The sequence below is a fragment of the Salmo salar genome, chromosome 23, assembly GCF_965601325.2.
Source record: "Salmo salar chromosome 23, fSalSal1, whole genome shotgun sequence".
NCBI lineage: Eukaryota > Metazoa > Chordata > Actinopteri > Salmoniformes > Salmonidae > Salmo > Salmo salar.
This window is the reverse complement of record NC_138313.1, coordinates 49,661,470-49,682,528: the sequence shown is the minus strand read 5'-3', so window position 1 is coordinate 49,682,528 and position 21,059 is coordinate 49,661,470. Positions and strand designations below refer to the sequence as shown.

Below are 21,059 nucleotides of genomic sequence, written 5' to 3'. Positions count from 1 at the left end.
TATTCCTCAGCCCCTGTGTTTTTCAATGGGATAGGTTTAAAGTCAATACAACACATCAGGTATCCACTTCCTGTCAGAAAATGTCTCAGGGTTTTGCCTGCCAAATGAGTTCTGTTATACTCACAGACACCATTCAAACAGTTTTAGAAACTTTAGAGTGTTTTCTATCCATATATAATACGTATATGCATATTCTAGTTACTGGGTAGGATTAGTAACCAGATTAAATCGGGTACATTTTTTTTATCCAGACGTGCAAATGCTGCCCCCTAGCCCTAACAGGTTAAACAAAACAACTCCCAACTGTTTCAAATTTTAAAACACATTTTCTTTAAGTTCAACAAGGTCACGACACCACACATCAACCACCAGGCCATTACTCTATATTACACACATCAATCACCAGGCCATTACTCTATATTACACACATCAATCACCAGGCCATTACTTTTTATTTCAAACATGTGTTTTACTTCAAAGAAACAGCTGCACTATAAAGTTACATTACACTAAATACAGACTACAATACACACTACACTACACACTACAATACACACTACATACACACTGCACTACACACCACGCTACACACTACAATACACCCTACACTACACACTACACTACACACTACAATACACCCTACACTACACACTACAATACACACTAAATACACACTACTCTACACACTACAATACACACTATACTACACACTACAATACACACTAAACACTACAATACCCACTATAATACACACACTAAAGTCTCACAGGGCGGCGCACAATTTGCCCAGCGTCCGGGTTTGGCTGGGTAGGCTGTCATTGTAAATAAGATGTTGTACTTAACTGACATGCCGAGTTAAATAAAAGGTAAAACAATAGTGTGAGAACATCCGGACAGGATGTCCTTAAAAGGTCATAAACACAGAGCACAGGAAAAACTCATCAATCATTTTTTGACAGCAACTGTCTACTATATTCTCCCTGACAGCTAGGTGAGACAACAACATATTACAATTGTATCAAGTACATTTTCCCTCAACAAAGTATTTATCAACATTTTTACATATGCATTTCTATTACATTATATATGTTGGAAGTGTACTCCACCCTAAAGCCACTCTCCAACTAGGGCCACATCCTAGTTAAGCAGTACACCTTGCTGCAGTCAGCTCTCCATGCTTGTTTGGTGAGCCACCATGCAGCTGGTGGGTCTCCAACCCAGCCACTATCTCAAGACTATGGACCTCTTGATGAACTCTTTTGATGTAGTTTTAATTGGTATGGTGGCCAAAAACATTTCAGTTGCAGTTTTAATTGGTATGGTGGCCAAAGACATTTCAGTTATGGTTTTAATTGGTATGGTGGCCAAAGACATTTCAGTTATAGTTTGAATTGGTATGGTGGCCAAAGACATTTCAGTTATAGTTTTGATTGGTATGGTGGCCAAAGACATTTCAGTTATAGTTTTAATTGGTATGGTGGCCAAAGACATTTCAGTTATAGTTTTGACTTAAAGAGAAACTTCAGGATTTTGGCAATGAAGCCCTTTATCTACTGACCCAGAGTCAGATGAAGCCCTTTATCTACTGACCCAGAGTCAGATGAAGCCCTTTATCTACTGACCCAGAGTCAGATGAAGCCCTTTATCTACTGACCCAGAGTCAGATGAAGCCCTTTATCTACTGACCCAGAGTCAGATGAAGCCCTTCATCTACTGGCCCAGTCAGATGAACTTGTGGGAAACATTTGTGGTGACAGAAATTAACTGAGGTTCAAGGTAATTAAGTAAGATGACGTATAGTTAGTCTTCAAGGTACTAAACTGAGTGATTGTGTGAAGAAGATACAATGAAGAAAACATTGTGCCAGTAAATCTGAATTAGAACAGCGTGTCGTACAAGTTCCTCTTTCTGGTCCTCTGTCTAAACCAAATGTTGAAGGCAGAGTGCCAAAAGAGCTTCTGGGTAGGGGCAGCATCCTGTTGTTGAGATAGAAGTCACGACAACAGCTCAGCATTAGGGTTGACAACTGAGATGTGTCAGTTCTCAGAAACATCTTCCGAGAACTGAAACCACATCCTGACCACACCGAGAGTTTCACCTGACAGCTGAGCAGCATGTTTTAGTTTAAACCCTGATATGTGCCTTTTGCAAACTGCTTGTGTAAGATGGTGACACTTGAATCTCATGTAAAAGAGTGTCTATATAAGAGAGCTGTTGTTCCTGAATCATTGGTCTCTCTACCATGCACCCTGAGTGATGGTTGACCTCATGTCTCCACATATTAATACAGCTGTTGTTACTGAATCATTGGTCTCTCTACCATGCACCCTGAGTGATGGTTAACCTCATGTCTCCACATATTAATACAGCTGTTGTTCCTGAATCATTGGTCTCTCTACCATGCACCCTGAGTGATGGTTGACCTCATGTCTCCACATATTAATACAGCTGTTGTTGAAAGATTCTTCAGTCTCTCCCCTTTCTGGGTAGAATTTCCACGACAGTTTTATGTCTCTGCGTGCAGTTTTTAAGAGATTGCCCAGTGATTATACTCTGAGGAGAGCTAGGCATTTTTTTTAGCATTTTGAATTCCTTTCAAAAGTGATTTGTGAAACATTTATTTTTAACAAAACCCATGACATTGTCACGGGTGTCGTTGGGTAGAGATGACCAATACGCAGCAGGAATGTGGATGCTCATCTTGAATATTTATTAAACAAAGAGAGCACGGAAAAAATAACAAAAACGACAGAAGACGGTTTAACAGGCTATACTAACAACAGCAGTGCTAAAGACAACTGCTGAATGAATGATGAACAGCTGTTCCTGATCGAGAGCCACACAGACTACAAAGAAATATACAAACTAGAACACCATAGAAAACTAACACTAGAACAATTACTCAAAAACCCCGGACTACCTAAACCAAACACCCCTACAATATTCACACTCAATCTAAACCACACAAAACAAATATCCTTCTGCCACGTCCTGACCAAATATTAATACAATTACTCCCTCTGCTGGTTAGGACGTGACAGACATTTTCTTATTAAACCAGTTCTTTGCCTCCAGTGTCCTGGTGAGGGCCTGAAAATTTGGGCAGAAATTACTACATACAAATACAAAATACCATAAAGATCAATGTTTCAAAATAAACTACTAAATACTTGTATTTTGTAATGTATATAATTACATGTAATGTATTTAATTTTATGTACAAAATACATTTGGAAGTGTCCGGCCCGAACAGCAACAACATTCTCAGTAACGGATACAAAACCTATTTTCTTGCTTGTTGACAGTGATACTGTATGTTGTTATATACCTTAGTTGAGCAAGTCACTCTGAAGAAGATAAATGACTAAAATGGAAATGTATATGTGAAAATTAACATACCAAATGAACTGCAAAGCACACTGGATATTATTATTGGTCTTGTTTCGGGACAGAGCTCATTAGAATAATACTCAGCATGCTTTGCATATTATTAATTTTACATTTACATTTAAATAATTTAGCAGACACTCTTATCCAGAGAGTCTTTCAATTAGTGCAGTCATCTTAAGACAGCCAGGTGACAAAACTATATATTACAATCGTATCAAGTACATTTCCCCTAAACGAAGTATTTCTAATTTATGTCAAGTAGGAAGACACTTCCTGTAGATACAGAGTACACAGTCAAGTAGGAAGCCACTCCCTTTCCTCTGGTGTAGAGTTCAATGAAACAGAAAGTCATCTTTCACACTGAACAGAAAGTCATCTTTCACACTGAACAGAAAGTCATCTTTCACACTGAACAGAAAGTCATCTTTCACACTGAACAGAAAGTCATCTTTCACACTGAACAGAAAGTCATCTTTCACACTGCCATTGCTTAACCTACGGGAGAGAGAACCAAAATGGCAGAGAATCAGGAACTGTTCTTTTGCTCCATCTGTCTGGATCTACTGAAGGATCCGGTGACTACTGCCTGTGGACACAGTTACTGTATGGACTGTATTAAAGAAAGCTGGGATCAGGATCGCCTGAAAGGCTTTTACAGCTGTCCACAGTGCAGACAGACCTTTATCCCAAGGCCTGTTCTGAACAGGAGCACTCTGCTGGCTGAGGTGGTGGAGAAACTGAAGAAGACAAGACTCCAGGCTGCTCCCCCTCCTGCTCTGTGCTATGCTGGACCTGGAGATGTGGCATGTGATTCCTGCACTGGGACCAGAAAGCAGAAAGCCCTCATGTCCTGTCTGGCGTGTCTGGCCTCTTACTGTGAGACTCACCTCCAACCTCACTACGAATCTCCTGCTTTCAAGAAGCACAAGCTGGTCAAAGCCACCGCACAACTACAGGAGAAGATCTGCTCTCATCATGACAAACTGCTGGAGGTTTACTGTCGTACCGATCAGCAGTGTATCTGTCTGCTGTGTACAATGGATGAACATAAAGGCCATGATACAGTGTCAGCTGCAGCAGAGAGGACTGAGAAACAGGTAAGACCAGAACAACTTGTTGGTGACTGTCTGATAAACAAAGAATTAAAGATACAGTAGGAACTAAGGCTGTTTGAATATGAGATCATTCAAATGAAATGGATCCTCAGCAGAACAAATATGAACACAACCTTGATCATCTCATACAGTTGAAGTTGGAAGTTTACATACACTTAGGTTGGAGACATTAAAACTTGTTTTTCAACCACTCCACACATTTCTTGTTAACAAACTATAGTTTTGGCAAGTCGGTGAGGACATCTACTTTGTGCATGACATAAGTCATTTTTCCAACTATTGTTTACAGACAGATTATTTCACTTATAAGTCACTGTATCACAATTCCATTGGGTCAGAAGTTTACATACACTAAGTTGATTGTGCCTTTAAACAGCTTGGAAAGTTCCAGAAAATGATGTCATGGCTGTAGAAGCTTCTGATAGGCTAATTGACATCATTTGAGTCAGTTGGAGGTGTACCTGTGGATGTATTTCAAGGCCTACCTTCAAACTCAGTGCCTCTTTGCTTGACATCATGGGAAAATCAAAATAAATCAGCCAAGACATCAGAAAAAAATATTGTTGACCTCCAAAAGTCTGGTTTATCCTTGGGAGCAATTTCCAAACGCCTGAAGGTACCACGTTCATCTGTACAAACGATAATACGCAAATATAAACACCACGGGAATACGCAGCCGTCATACCGCTCAGCAAGGAGACGCTTTCTGTCTCCTAGAGATGAACGTACTTTGGTGCGAAAAGTGCAAATCAATCCCAGAACAACAGCAAAGGACCTTGTGAAGATGCTGGAGGAAACATGTACAAAAGTATCTATATCCACAGTAAAATGAGTCGACATAACCTGAAAGGCCGCTCAGCAAGGAAGAAGCCAATGCTCCAAAACCGCCATAAAAAAGCCAGACTACGGTTTGCAACTGCACATGGGGACAAAGATTTTACTTTTTGGAGAAATGTTCTCTGGTCTGATGAAACGAAAGTAGAACTGTTTGGCCATAATGACCATCGTTATGTTTGGAGGAAAAAGGGGGACGCTTGCAAGACGAAGAACACCATCCTAACCGTGAAGCACGGGGGGTGGCAGCATCATGTTGTGGGGGTGCTTTGCTGCAGGAGGGACTGGTGCACTTCACAAAATAGATGGCATCACAAGGAAGGAGAATTATGGATATATTGAAGCAACATCTCAAGACATCAGTCAAGAAGTTAAAGCTTGATTGCAAATGTCTCTTGCAAATGGACAATGACCCCAAGCATACTTCCAAAGTTGTGGCAAAATCGCTTAAGGACAACAAAGTCAAGGTATTGGCGTGGCAATCACAAAGCCCTGACCTCAATCCTATAGAAAATTTGTGGGCCGAACTGGAAAAGCGTGTGCGAGCAAGGAGGCCTACAAACCTGACTCAGTTACACCAGCTCTGTCAGGAGGAATGGGCCAAAATTCACCCAACTTATTGTGGGAAGGTTGTGGAAGGCTACCGAAACGTTTGACCCAAGTTATACAATTTAGAGGCAATGCTACCAAGTACTAATTTAGTGTACGTAAACTTCTGACCCACTGGGAATGTGATGAAAGAAATACAAGCTGAAATAAATAATTCTCTCTACTATTATTCTGACATTTCACAATCTTAAAATAAAGTGGTGATTCTAACTGACCTAAGACAGGGACTTTTTACTAGAACTAAATGTCAGGAATTGTGAAAATCTGAATTTAAATGTAAATGTGTATGTAAACTTCAGACTTCAACTGTAGATATCTTAACCCAGATTCTCCAAATGTATCACAATTTTCTAAAGTCAAACACCATTATCATTCGTTATCAAACACCCAATCAGCTCTCCTGATTTATGTTCTGTTAAAACTATAATCATTCACATAACAACATAATAATATATTTTCACACACTTCCTCAACATTTGAATCCCTATTTTCTATGGGCCCTATGTCACATTACTATACTATTGATCTACTGGACTAATAAAGCTTGATAGCTCATTGAAGAGTGATTCTCCACAGAGGCAGCTGGGGATGAATCAGCAGAAGGTCCAGCAGAGATTCCAGGAGAGAGAGAAGGAGCTGAAGGAGCTCCAACAGGCTATGGAGTCTTTCAAGGTTATTATTGTTGACCAGAGGAGACACACCATTTCACTTTTCTCCTCCAGTCAGAGAGAGAGAGAGAGAGAGAGGGAGAGTGGCCCCTCTCCAATCCCACTGACCCCACTGTTGAACAGGCTGTCTGGACCCCTTTCAGAGAATAGACTACTTAATGTAACTGACGGGATATGAACCCAGGTTTACCGCGGGAGAAACCAACATCTTGACCATTACATCAAGAGAACATTCCCTATTGGGCCGACACTGATTTAGAAGTCACAGGCGGGGCTACCTCATCACACAACCATTGGTAACCATGTCCCTATACATTAACATGGAGCTCTCAATTCGATTCAAAGGGCTTTATTGGCATGGGAAAAATATGTTTACATTGCCAAAGCAAGTGAAATAGACCATAAACAAATGTGAAATAAAATAAATTAGAAGTGAATAGTAAACATTACACTCAACAAAAGTTTCAAAGGAATAGAGACATTTCAAATGTTATAATTCAAGTGTACTGTATGTAGAACCATAGTAAAGACCAGTATGGACTATCAATACAGATACTGTATGTAGAACCATAGTAAAGTCCAGTATGGACTATCAATACAGATACTGTATGTAGAACCATAGTAAAGCCCAGTATGGACTATCAATACAGATACTGTATGTAGAACCATAGTAAAGTCCAGTATGGACTATCATTTTTTTTTTTTTACATTTTAGTCATTTAGCAGACGCTCTTATCCAGAGCGACTTACAGTAGTGAATGCATACATTTCATACAATTTCATACATTTTTTTTTGCTGGCCCCCCGTGGGAATCGAACCCACAACCCTGGCGTTGCAAACACCATGCTCTACCAACTGAGCTACAGGGAACTACTATCAATACAGATACTGTATGTAGAACCATAGTAAAGCCCAGTATGGACTATCAATACAGATACTGTATGTAGAACCATAGTAAAGCCCAGTATGGGACTATCAATACAGATACTGTATGTAAAACCATAGTAAAGTCCAGTATGGACTATCAATACAGATACTGTATGTAGAACCATAGTAAAGCCCAGTATGGACTATCAATACAGGTACTGTATGTGGGAAAGGTGGGATACCTAGTCAGTTGTACAACTGAATTGTGTCTTCTGCATTTAACCCTCTGAATCAGAGAGGTGTGGAGCTGTCTCGCTCAGGGGCAGAACAACAGGATTCAATTTGACCTTGTCAGCTCGGGGCTTCAATCCAGCAACCTTTCGGTTACTGGCCCAATGCTCTAACCTCTAGGGTACCTGCCACCCCAGGTGATCAGAATTCAGAGTGGTCAGAAGTCAGTGATAAAGGGAAACTGGATGACAATTACATTAGTAGAAGTTGTTATGCTTTTTTACCTCTTTTCACAGATGGATCCAAGGACCCAGATAGTGGGCGGACAGGAGCAGGTGTTTACATTCCTGAATTTGATGTGCAGATATGTAGAAGACTAAAAGATGAACTCAGTTGAACTGTTGGTGATAATAGTTGCCCTCCAGTAGGTGGAGGATGTACAACCTGTTAGAATTATAGTATGCTCAGATTCTCTGTCTGTATTGAATAGTTTATCATCTGGTAAATCTAATAGGAGTGACCAACTATTGGAGGTATTAATGTTACTATGGAGAAATGAGAGAATGGGGGTAGTAGTGAGATTCTGCTGGGTCCCAGCACATTCAGGTGTGGAAGGGAATGAAATTGAAGACCAGTTCGCTAAAAGAGCTTTGAAACAAGATATAATCTATATTAATGTTCCACTGGGTAGAGGTGAGGCCACATGTTAGATCAGAAACATTTGATAGATGTGTGGCAGAAGAGATGGGACCCTGAGCACAAGGGACAGCATTTATATGCCCTTCAAAGAAAGGTCGGTGGACCAAGTTTCAAAGGTCAGATTAGGTAGGAATAGGTGTTGTGTCCTCAATTGTGCTTAGGACATTGTACATTGTGCTCTTGACACCATATGTGAACTGATTGCCCCCCATCTATCTTCAGAGCTCGTGCTGCTAGGTGACTGGGACATGCTTAACACCCCAGCCATCCTACAATCTAAGCTTGATGCCCTCAATCTCACACAAATTATCAATGAACCTACCAGGTACTACCCCAAAGCCGTAAACACGGGCACCCTCATAGATAACATCCTAACCAACTTGCCCTCTAAATACACCTCTGCTGTTTTCAACCAAGATCTCAGCGATCACTGCCTCATTGCCTGCATCCGTAATGGGTCAGCGGTCAAACGACCTCCACTCATCACTGTCAAACGCTCCCTGAAACACTTCAGCGAGCAGGCCTTTCTAATCGACTTGGCCTGGGTATCCTGGAAGGATATTGACCTCATCCCGTCAGTAGAGGATGATGCCTGGTTATTTTTTTTAAATGCCTTCCTTACATCTTAAATAAGCATGCCCAATTCAAGAAATTTAGAACCAGAAAAAGATACAGCCCTTGGTTCTCTCCAGACCTGACTTCCCTTAACCAACACAAAAACATCCTGTGGCGTTCTGCATTAGCATCGAACAGCCCCCGTGATATGCAACTTTTCAGGGAAGTTAGAAACTAATATACACAGCCAGTTAGAAAAGCCAAGGCTAGCTTTTTCAAGCAGATATTTGCTTCCTGCAACACAAACTCAAAAAAGTTCTGGGACACTGTAAAGTCCATGGAGAATAAGAGCACCTCCTCCCAGCTGCCCACTGCACTGAGGATAGGAAACTCTGTCACCACCGATAAATCCACTATAATTGAGAATTTCAATAAACATTTTTCTACGGCTGGCCATGCTTTCCACCTGGCTACCCCTACCCCGGTCAACAGCACTGCACCCCCCATAGTAACTCGCCCAATCCTTCTCCATTTCTCCTTCTCCCAAATCCAGTCAGCTGATGTTCTGAAAGCGCTGTAAAATCTAGACCCCTACAAATCAGCCGGGCTAGACAATCTGGACCCTTTCTTTCTAAAATTATCTGCGAAATTGGTGCAACCCCTATTACTAGCCTGTTCAACCTCTCTTTCGTGTCGTCTCAGATTCCAAAACATTTAGGGAAAAATGAATTATAAGGATCATTCCAGTCAGAAGAGGCTCTGTGAAGGTTCATTTCAATTCGTTTGCTATGGCCTCGCTAGTGTTCCAGCTCAGACAACCTTCTTTGGACATTTTGACTCGTTCTATTGTCCAGCCTACTAGAACTCAGGGGGCAGAGGCTGGATCTAGCTCTGCTATGGGGCAGGCTACTGGAGGGGGTACCAGGAGGGAGGACAGTAGAGCAGGGCCAAGCAATGTTCGGTACCTGCCTGTCCAGGAGGTGGGACAAGGCTTGGTGGACCTGGAGAACAGGGTGGCAGCGTTCTGACTCAATGACATGCAGAGGCTACTTTACCTACTCTCTGTATCTCTCTCTCTCTCAACAGCGCTCTGCACAGGTAGCAGTGGAGGACAGTGATCAGATCTTTACTGAGCTGATCCGCTCCATTGAGAGTAGGAGCTCTGAGGTGAAGGAGCTGATCAGAGCCCAAGAGAAGGCTCAAGTGAGTCAGGCTGAAGGACTCCTGGAGCAACTGAAGCAGGAGATAGCTGAGCTGAGGAAGAGAAGCACTGAGCTGGAGCAGCTCTCACACATAGAGGATCACATCCATTTCCTCCAGGTAACTAAACTGTCTTGTTACATGTGATATGAAATTAACTTAATGTGAAACTATTCATCTAAATCATTATGTTGTCCTGTCTGTCTCTCTGTCCCCCTCTCTCTCTCTCTCTCTCTCTCTCTCTCTGTCCCTCTCTCTCTCTCTCTGTCCCTCTCTCTGTCCTTCCCTCTCTGTCCCTCTCTCTGTCCTTCCCTCTCTCTCTGTCCCCCTCTCTCTCTGTCCCCCTCTGTCCCTCTCTCACTCTCTCTGTCTCTCTCTGTGTCTCTCTTTCTCTCTCCCTCTCCAGAGTTATCAGTCTCTCTCCAGTATCAGTGTATCTTCAGACTTTCCCAGCATCGTTGTCCGTCCTCTTCAGTACTTTGGAGATGTGTGTAAGACTGTGTCTGAACTGAGAGAGAAACTAGAATACTTCCTTAAAGGAGAATGGACCAAGATCTCCGCTACAGGTGTGTTGAAAACAATAAGAACATCAACTTTAGACCATTGAAAGTTCCCTACTAGTCATATACAGGTGGAATATGGTATATGGTATGGTATGATGATAACATTCCCTCTCTCTGTCAATGTGTTTGTGTGTCTGTAGTGAATATAGTGGAGGTTGTTCTGCCTCCAGAGCCCAAGACCAGAGAACAGTTGTTACAATGTGAGTCTCTTTATTGTGAGGTAACTAACAGTCTCTTTTTACTGACACTCCTAACAATCCCTCTAGAAATATATAGCAATAGTAGATCTAATCAAAGACTGAGTATCTATCTGACTCCTCATATTTCTCTGATTTGATCTCTGCTGTGCTCTAATCAAAGACAGGGTAGATACAGTATCTGACTTAACTTATTGTTCTGACTCCCCTCATTGGTCTCTGCTCTGCTCTTCTCCCAGATTCCTGTCAGCTCACACTGGACCCAAACACAGCACGCACACACCTCTCTCTGTCTAAAGGGAACAGAAAGGTGACCTATACAGACCAAGTCCAACCATATCCTGACCATCCAGACAGGTTCACCAACTGGTACCAGGTTCTGTGTAGAGAGGGTCTGTCTGGACGCTGTTACTGGGAAGTGGAGTGGAGTGGTTATGTTGTTACAGCAGTCTCATATAAAGACATCAGCAGAACAGGGTCAGATGGTGGATTTGGAAACAATAACAAGTCCTGGAGTTTACTGTGCTATAGTGATGGTTATTGGTTCAGACACACTAATGTTGTGACTAAAGTATCAGGCCCTCAGTCCTCCAGAGTAGGAGTATACCTGGATCACAAGGCAGGTACTCTGTCCTTCTACAGTGTCTCTGACACAATGACCCTCCTCCACAGAGTCCAGACCACATTCACTCAGCCTCTCTATCCTGGGTTTATGCTCACTGGTACTGCTGAGCTGGTTAAACTGTAATGGGTCCACATAGATACTAGTCATGCTGGTGTAGTCTATAGCTTAGCTGGTTAAACTGTAGTAGGGTCCACATATATACTAGTCATGCTGGTGTATTCTATAGCTGAGCTGGTTAAACTGTAGTAGGGTCCACATAGATACTAGTCATGCTGGTGTAGTGTATAGCTGAGCTGGTTAAACTGTAGTATGGTCCACATAGATACTAGTCATGCTGGTGTAGTCTATAGCTGAGCTGGTTAAACTGTAGTAGGGTCCACATAGATACTAGTCATGCTGGTGTAGTCTATAGCTGAGCTGGTTAAACTGTAGTAGGGTCCACATAGATACTAGTCATGCTGGTGTATTCTATAGCTGAGCTGGTTAAACTGTAGTAGGGTCCACATAGATACTAGTCATGCTGGTGTAGTCTATAGCTGAGCTGGTTAAACTGTAGTAGGGTCCACATAGATACTAGTCATGCTGGTGTAGTCTATAGCTGAGTTGGTTAAACTGTAGTAGGGTCCACATAGATACTAGTCATGCTGGTGTAGTCTATAGCTGAGCTGGTTAAACTGTAGTAGGGTCCACATCGATACCAGTCATGCTGGTGTAGTCTATAGCTGAGCTGGTTAAACTGTAGTAGGTTCAAAATAGATACTAGTCATGCTGGTGTAGTCTATAGCTGAGCTGGTTAAACTGTAGTAGGGTCCACATAAATACTAGTCATGCTGGTGTAGTCTATAGCTGAGCTGGTTAAACTGTAGTAGGGTCCACATAGATACTAGTCATGCAGGTGTAGTCTATAGCTGAGCTGGTTAAACTGTAGTAGGGTCCACATAGACACTAGTCATGCTGGTGTAGTCTATAGCTGAGCTGGTTAAACTGTAGTAGGGTCCACATAGATACTAGTCATGCTGGTGTAGTCTATAGCTGAGCTGGTTAAACTGTAGTAGGGTCCACATAGATACTAGTCATGCTGGTGTAGTCTATAGATGAGCTGGTTAAACTCTAGTAGGGTCCACATAGACACTAGTCATGCTGGTGTAGTCTATAGCTGAGCTGGTTAAACTGTAGTAGGGTCCACATAGATACTAGTCATGCTGGTGTAGTCTATAGCTGAGCTGGTTAAACTGTAGTAGTGTCCACATAGATACTAGTCATGCGGGTGTAGTCTATAGCTGAGCTGGTTAAACTGTAGTAGGGTCCACATAGATACTAGTCATGCTGGTGTAGTCTATAGCTGAGCTGGTTAAACTGTAGTAGGGTCCACATAGATACTAGTCATGCTGGTGTAGTCTATAGCTGAGCTGGTTAAACTATAGTAGGGTCCACATAGATACTAGTCATGCTGGTGTAGTCTATAGCTGAGCTGGTTAAACTGTAGTAGGGTCCACATAGATACTAGTCATGCTGGTGTAGTGTATAGCTGAGCTGGTTAAACTGTAGTATGGTCCACATAGATACTAGTCATGCTGGTGTAGTCTATAGCTGAGCTGGTTAAACTGTAGTAGGGTCCACATAGATACTAGTCATGCTGGTGTAGTCTATAGCTGAGCTGGTTAAACTGTAGTAGGGTCCACATAGATACTAGTCATGCTGGTGTATTCTATAGCTGAGCTGGTTAAACTGAGGTAGGGTCCACATAGATACTAGTCATGCTGGTGTAGTCTATAGCTGAGCTGGTTAAACTGTAGTAGGGTCCACATAGATACTAGTCATGCTGGTGTAGTCTATAGCTGAGTTGGTTAAACTGTAGTAGGGTCCACATAGATACTAGTCATGCTGGTGTAGTCTATAGCTGAGCTGGTTAAACTGTAGTAGGGTCCACATCGATACCAGTCATGCTGGTGTAGTCTATAGCTGAGCTGGTTAAACTGTAGTAGGTTCAAAATAGATACTAGTCATGCTGGTGTAGTCTATAGCTGAGCTGGTTAAACTGTAGTAGGGTCCACATAAATACTAGTCATGCTGGTGTAGTCTATAGCTGAGCTGGTTAAACTGTAGTAGGGTCCACATAGATACTAGTCATGCAGGTGTAGTCTATAGCTGAGCTGGTTAAACTGTAGTAGGGTCCACATAGACACTAGTCATGCTGGTGTAGTCTATAGCTGAGCTGGTTAAACTGTAGTAGGGTCCACATAGATACTAGTCATGCTGGTGTAGTCTATAGCTGAGCTGGTTAAACTGTAGTAGGGTCCACATAGATACTAGTCATGCTGGTGTAGTCTATAGATGAGCTGGTTAAACTCTAGTAGGGTCCACATAGACACTAGTCATGCTGGTGTAGTCTATAGCTGAGCTGGTTAAACTGTAGTAGGGTCCACATAGATACTAGTCATGCTGGTGTAGTCTATAGCTGAGCTGGTTAAACTGTAGTAGTGTCCACATAGATACTAGTCATGCGGGTGTAGTCTATAGCTGAGCTGGTTAAACTGTAGTAGGGTCCACATAGATACTAGTCATGCTGGTGTAGTCTATAGCTGAGCTGGTTAAACTGTAGTAGGGTCCACATAGATACTAGTCATGCTGGTGTAGTCTATAGCTGAGCTGGTTAAACTATAGTAGGGTCCACATAGATACTAGTCATGCTGGTGTAGTCTATAGCTGAGCTGGTTAAACTGTAGTAGGGTCCACATAGATACTAGTCATGCTGGTGTAGTCTATAGCTGAGCTGGTTAAACTATAGTAGGGTCCACATAGATACTAGTCATGCTGGTGTAGTCTATAGCTGAGCTGGTTAAACTGTAGTAGGGTCCACATAGATACTAGTCATGCTGGTGTAGTCTATAGCTGAGCTGGTTAAACTGTAGTAGGGTCCACATAGATACTAGTCATGCTGGTGTAGTCTATAGCTGAGCTGGTTAAACTGTAGTAGGGTCCACATAAATACTAGTCATGCTGGTGTAGTCTATAGCTGAGCTGGTTAAACTGTAGTAGGGTCCACATAGATACTAGTCATGCAGGTGTAGTCTATAGCTGAGCTGGTTAAACTGTAGTAGGGTCCACATAGACACTAGTCATGCTGGTGTAGTCTATAGCTGAGCTGGTTAAACTGTAGTAGGGTCCACATAGATACTAGTCATGCTGGTGTAGTCTATAGCTGAGCTGGTTAAACTGTAGTAGGGTCCACATAGATACTAGTCATGCTGGTGTAGTCTATAGATGAGCTGGTTAAACTCTAGTAGGGTCCACATAGACACTAGTCATGCTGGTGTAGTCTATAGCTGAGCTGGTTAAACTGTAGTAGGGTCCACATAGATACTAGTCATGCTGGTGTAGTCTATAGCTGAGCTGGTTAAACTGTAGTAGTGTCCACATAGATACTAGTCATGCGGGTGTAGTCTATAGCTGAGCTGGTTAAACTGTAGTAGGGTCCACATAGATACTAGTCATGCTGGTGTAGTCTATAGCTGAGCTGGTTAAACTGTAGTAGGGTCCACATAGATACTAGTCATGCTGGTGTAGTCTATAGCTGAGCTGGTTAAACTATAGTAGGGTCCACATAGATACTAGTCATGCTGGTGTAGTCTATAGCTGAGCTGGTTAAACTGTAGTAGGGTCCACATAGATACTAGTCATGCTGGTGTAGTCTATAGCTGAGCTGGTTAAACTGTAGTAGGGTCCACATAGATACTAGTCATGCTGGTGTAGTCTATAGCTGAGCTGGTTAAACTATAGTAGGGTCCACATAGATACTAGTCATGCTGGTGTAGTCTATAGCTGAGCTGGTTAAACTGTAGTAGGGTCCACATAGATACTAGTCATGCTGGTGTAGTCTATAGCTGAGCTGGTTAAACTGTAGTAGGGTCCACATAGATACTAGTCATGCTGGTGTAGTCTATAGCTGAGCTGGTTAAACTGTAGCAGGGTCCACATAGATACTAGTCATGCTGGTGTAGTCTATAGCTGAGCTGGTTAAACTGTAGTAGGGTCCACATAGATACTAGTCATGCTGGTGTAGTCTATAGCTGAGCTGGTTAAACTGTAGTAGGGTCCACATAGATACTAGTCATGCTGGTGTAGTCTATAGATGAGCTGGTTAAACTCTAGTAGGGTCCACATAGACACTAGTCATGCTGGTGTAGTCTATAGCTGAGCTGGTTAAACTGTAGTAGGGTCCACATAGATACTAGTCATGCTGGTGTAGTCTATAGCTGAGCTGGTTAAACTGTAGTAGTGTCCACATAGATACTAGTCATGCGGGTGTAGTCTATAGCTGAGCTGGTTAAACTGTAGTAGGGTCCACATAGATACTAGTCATGCTGGTGTAGTCTATAGCTGAGCTGGTTAAACTGTAGTAGGGTCCACATAGATACTAGTCATGCTGGTGTAGTCTATAGCTGAGCTGGTTAAACTGTAGCAGGGTCCACATAGATACTAGTCATGCTGGTGTAGTCTATAGCTGAGCTGGTTAAACTGTAGTAGGGTCCACATAGATACTAGTCATGCTGGTGTAGTCTATAGCTGAGCTGGTTAAACTGTAGTAGGGTCCACATAGATACTAGTCATGCTGGTGTAGTCTATAGCTGAGCTGGTTAAACTGTAGTAGGGTCCACATAGATACTAGTCATGCTGGTGTAGTCTATAGCTGAGCTGGTTAAACTGTAGTAGGGTCCACATAGATACTAGTCATGCTGGTGTAGTCTATAGCAGAGCTGGTTAAACTGTAGTAGGGTCCACATAGATACTAGTCATGCTGGTGTAGTCTATAGCTGACCTGGTTAAACTGTAGTAGGGTCCACATAGATACTAGTCATGCTGGTGTAGACTATAGCTGAGCTGGTTAAACTGTAGTAGGGTCCACATAGATACTAGTCATGCTGGTGGTGATGGTCCCCAGATGTGATGATTCATTCTGCTCTGTTTTTCTTTCCAATTGATTTTTTTCTGACTGATTTGATCTTCATAGATTTCATCCATTAAAATGCTTTGTATTAATATTGTTTAATCTATACATTTCCATGAAATATGATATATGGTGTTGATGTATATTGGTTGTCATTCAGAACCATTGATATATTTTCTCAACTGGACAAGTTTTCCGTAGTGTCATTGAACAGATAGTAACTAAACTATATGGACTGGTTTCCTGGACATGGAACAGATAGTAACTAAACTATATGGACTGGTTTCCTGGACATGGAACAGATAGTAACTAAACTATATGGACTGGTTTCCTGGACATGGAACAGATTAAGTGTGAAAAAACAATGTTCAATGCAGATGTCCAGGAAACCAGCCCTAAATGTGTCATCTTTCATCCTCCCATACTGCTCAGTCCAGCAACATTAAACCTGTCCAGCAGGTGGTGCTATTGACCAAACAATAAAACCAGCAGATATCTTGACTTGCCACTCAGTATATCAGTAATGTTCATAATAGTACTTTAATATCATTGGAGATTGATGGTCTTTTTAATCCACTATCCAGAGTCCGGAACAGATGAATTTAGGTCTGCTACTGTTCAGTGATTAAGTATGATTTATGGTGATGGGAAATAAAAAATACAACACTAAACTTCATCTAGTAATAGTTTTCCTTTGTTATTTATTCCAAGGTGTGTCTTTAACTTGTAAATGGATTGTGTGGAGGTGAGCTAGTGGTGTGGGTGAATATTCCAGTTGTGTTTAGGCATCTTCATGTCTGACATCCCCCAGTTCTGTTCAGACCCATTGAACTGGGTCACATTCTAAATGGTGACGTATTGATAGTCCATACTGGACCTAACTGTGGTTAACCAGACTGGAGGGGTTCTGATCACATATTCCCTCATCTCCACAACTTTACCTGATGTTCTCTCTCTCTCTCTCTCTCTCTCTCTCTCTCTCTCTCTCTCTCTAATATATATATATATATATATATATATATACACACATATAGCAGACAACCTCAATATGGTTTCATTCCTGTAGTTATCAAAACACATGGGATGTGTCCCATTTATCTCCTTTCTCTCTAAGTGTGAACTTGTCCACTTCCCTATCATGGATTTAAAAGGAAATGACTGGTATATGTAAACTCCCTCTACCCCATGTCAACACCAATCCAATGCTTTTACATTTGTGAGGAGTAGAGAAGGAAAGCTACACTTCAGGAGGAAGGAGAGATTATTGGGACGCCCCCATGGAGAGATGATAGAGGGATGTGAAAGAGGAGAGAGGTAATGGTTGTACTCCCCCATGGAGAGATGATAGAGGGATGTGAAAGAGGAGAGAGGTAATGGTTGTACTCCCCCATGGAGAGATGATAGAGGGATGTGAAAGAGGAGAGAGGTAATGGTTGTACTCCCCCATGGAGAGATGATAGAGGGATGTGAAAGAGGAGAGGGGTAATGGTTGGACTGGACTTTTTTATTCTCTCTTTACTGACTTATTCTGTTTCAATAACATAATTACAATACACAAACTAATTACATTCAAGGAATTATTGTATTAAAGTAAATCTCCCTCCCTCCTATAAAAGTCATTGATGTATTGGATGAGATAGGACCCTGCCTTCACCTGGGGATATTTGTTGGACCCATCACAACAGGTGATGAGGACCTCATCCTTCAGCTGCACAAAGAAAGCCAGGGACTGCAGTGTGCTCCAGTCTCCAGCAGGGGGCAGTAAAACCCTATGGACCTGAAAGAGAAAGTGAGGAGGCAAAGGTGAATTTACATTGATGTTTCCACGGAGACCTGAGTCATATTCACTAGGCACCAAACTGAAGAAAATCAACTGAAACAGGGAGGGACTAACTGAGCAAGAAATGTTTTCGATGTTTGTACTTTTAGGACTTTTCTATTGATTCCATTTCAACAATCTCAATCAACCACTGCTTATTAAGTATTCAACATTATTTTAAATAGTAATTGAAAGCAGGTCTGTTTCCACATGCAATAAGCCTGTAACGTCTTGTACGATCTCAGGTAAAGGTGTTTCAAATGGAAGGGCAAGTCTCACCACTGAGAGGAAAACATCACTGGTCCACCTCTGCATCAGGTCAGCTATGTTGATCAGTACTGTCCCAGGGATGCTGGGAGCAGAGATGAACTCCCCTGACCTGGTACCACCTATGGAGTTGTCATTTTAATATCAGTTTAACCCCATTACTGCTTTAACACACATCAACCATGTTAATAGAATGAAATGGATCCAGGTTCCATTTATTCTACAATAGATTTCATCACAGGTCACTTGGTAAGTTTGTTAATATCTCCAAAGTGGTCTGAAATCAAGATGACTGCAGGTCTGAATCCCAAACTAATGGTGGGAAATGTCTCCATCTAATAAGATGGTATTTCGAGGTATGGAGAAAATCTAGTTTGGACAAACTTTACTATTGGGGAGAACAAATTCTATTAACATACATACAGTGCATTCAGAAAGTATTCAGACCCCTTCCCTTTTTCCACATTTTGTTACGTTACAGCCTTATTCTAAAATGGATTAAATAAATCATTTTCCTCATCAATCTACACACAATCTACACACAATACCCCATAATGACAAAGTAAAAACAGGTTTTTGGAATTTTTTGCAAATGTATGAAACTAAAAAACATGAATACCTTCTTTTCAGACCCTTTGCTATGAGACTTGAATTTGAGCTCAGGTGCATCCTGTTCCCATTGACCATCCTTCACAACTTGATTTGAGTCCACCTTTGGTAAATTCAATTGATTGGACATGATTTTGTAAGGGCTGTCGTAGAGAGGGGACCAAAGCGCAGCGTGTTGATTGCTCATGATGAATATTTATTTGAACTCAGAACACTAAAGAAAAATAAACAAAGAGAAAACGAAAGCGCACAGTTCTGTCAGGTACAGAAAACTAAACAGAAAACAACTACTCACAAACACAGGTGTCAGGAATCCCGCTTCCTGAGTCTGTTTCTGCCTGAGCTGACTGTTTTTTGTTTGGAGTCTAAGGTTCCTGAACGCACCCTGTCTGGTTGCTAGGCAACGAAGTTAGGCGGGAGATCTAGTGATTACCCGCACCTGCATCTCATCAACCTTCTGCACACCTGGTCCTGATCATCACCTCTTCTTAAGCCCTGAGCTGACATCCATTCCCTGCCGGATTGTTAGCAACGAACAGTATGTTGTGCCAGCGTATCAGCCTCATGTTTCCTGAGCTTGTTTTGTACTTGTTGCTGGTTACTCACTCCCGTTTACTCTGTCTACAGTCATTCTCCTGGAACATTCAACTCCCTTGCCTGGCTGTCGGTGGATACAGTGACTTCATTGGATCAACCCATTTACTCTCATCAACTAACCTCCGCTGCCGCTCCGTCTCCTGGATTACTCAATATACACATCAAGACTACCAATAAATACTCACTTTCATTTTACTCACCTTGTCCTGGTCTGCTTCTGGGTTCTGTCTTAGAGAATCATGACACTTTGTTTATGTACATTTCTGTAGTAAAGATTTAGAAAATACAAATATAACTATCTCTGAAACTATACATTTCCCAGTTATGAGGTTTGCATCTACAGTAATTGTTGTATAAAATGAATGAAGAAGTATAATAATACTTTTGTGAAGATAACAATGTGTTTTTTGCATTCTAGATGGATGATTGTTTTCCATACTCACACTCAGTCAGCCCAGGTGAGCACAAACATGAGGAAACACCCCTTTTTCCACCCAAGTATAAAACCCCCGTGAAGAAATTCACATCAGACCTACATACGGTGTAAGCCTGGTGTTGCAAATGGTTGAATTTACATTAGGCCAGCCAAAGGACAGTGTGAGCAAATGGTTTAAAACTACCAGACCAGAAAATGGTAATACCCTCAAACTCTATACACAAGAAGAAGAAACTCATTAGACCCCAGACTGCAGCTGGTACATGTAACATAGTCAAGGAAACTCGACCGAAGACAAGAGGAGAACGAATTCCTCCCACCATGTGACACTTTGATGTATCCATTTTAATGAACACTCCAGAACAAAAGCCTACCACAACTACAAAGGACGTTGCGATCTCTGGTGGACAACCAGAGACGTACATCAAAGGAGTTTCAACAGAGGGACAGACAAAGACATCCAGGTGTAAATAAATGGGTTGCATTTCTAAATCTGAATGAGTGGTTGTTAGGGTGTTCAGTACAGCACAGCTTACAAACGTCCCCATAGTTGAATTCCTTTGTCTCTCTCTTTCCCTCTCTTTTGAATCTGCCATTTTGTGTAACAAGCTGTCATATCGGTTTAGTCCACTAGGGACCTTTCATTGCATTGTGTTAGTAACCAATAACGATACCGCGTGTGTGTGTTTATGCATTTCTGTGTGACTATTTAGTTCGTTTGTAAATAAATAATTTAGCCAATTTGTATATCTCTGATTCATCATTTAGGCTAGGGTTCATGCAGATTTGAAGTTAACGACGTTCAGAATGAGACTGATATGAGGTAAAC

The 21,059-nt window shown here is 41.8% G+C and overlaps 1 protein-coding gene across 2 annotated transcripts; it reads left to right on the top strand.

The window, feature by feature from the left end:
* Positions 1-1,431: 1,431 nt before the first annotated feature.
* On the top strand, positions 1,432-17,173 carry LOC106561578 (tripartite motif-containing protein 16). Of its 2 annotated transcripts, none has more exons than XM_082968299.1 (6): positions 1,432-4,487; positions 6,525-6,620; positions 10,056-10,289; positions 10,576-10,735; positions 10,873-10,952; positions 11,169-11,501. In XM_082968299.1, the coding sequence occupies exons 1-6, from the start codon at positions 3,906-3,908 to the stop codon at positions 11,241-11,243; spliced, it is 1,227 nt and encodes a 408-aa protein (XP_082824425.1). In that variant the 5' UTR covers positions 1,432-3,905; the 3' UTR covers positions 11,244-11,501. The 2 variants fall into 2 exon arrangements, with proteins under 2 accessions (XP_082824425.1, XP_082824424.1); XM_082968298.1 differs by having other exon boundaries at positions 3,748-4,487; positions 10,873-10,932; positions 11,169-17,173.
* The last annotated feature ends 3,886 nt before the right edge of the window (positions 17,174-21,059 follow it).

Excerpts from the sequence above, each read along its gene's own strand:
- LOC106561578 (XM_082968298.1), top strand. The coding sequence starts at position 3,906 with ATGGCAGAGAATCAGGAACTGTTCTTTTGCTCCATCTGTCTGGATCTA. Across the intron at positions 4,488-6,524 it reads CAGAGAGGACTGAGAAACAG|AGGCAGCTGGGGATGAATCA; the intron begins GTAAGACCAGAA and ends GATTCTCCACAG. Across the intron at positions 10,933-11,168 it reads CAGAGAACAGTTGTTACAAT|ATTCCTGTCAGCTCACACTG; the intron begins GTGAGTCTCTTT and ends CTCTTCTCCCAG.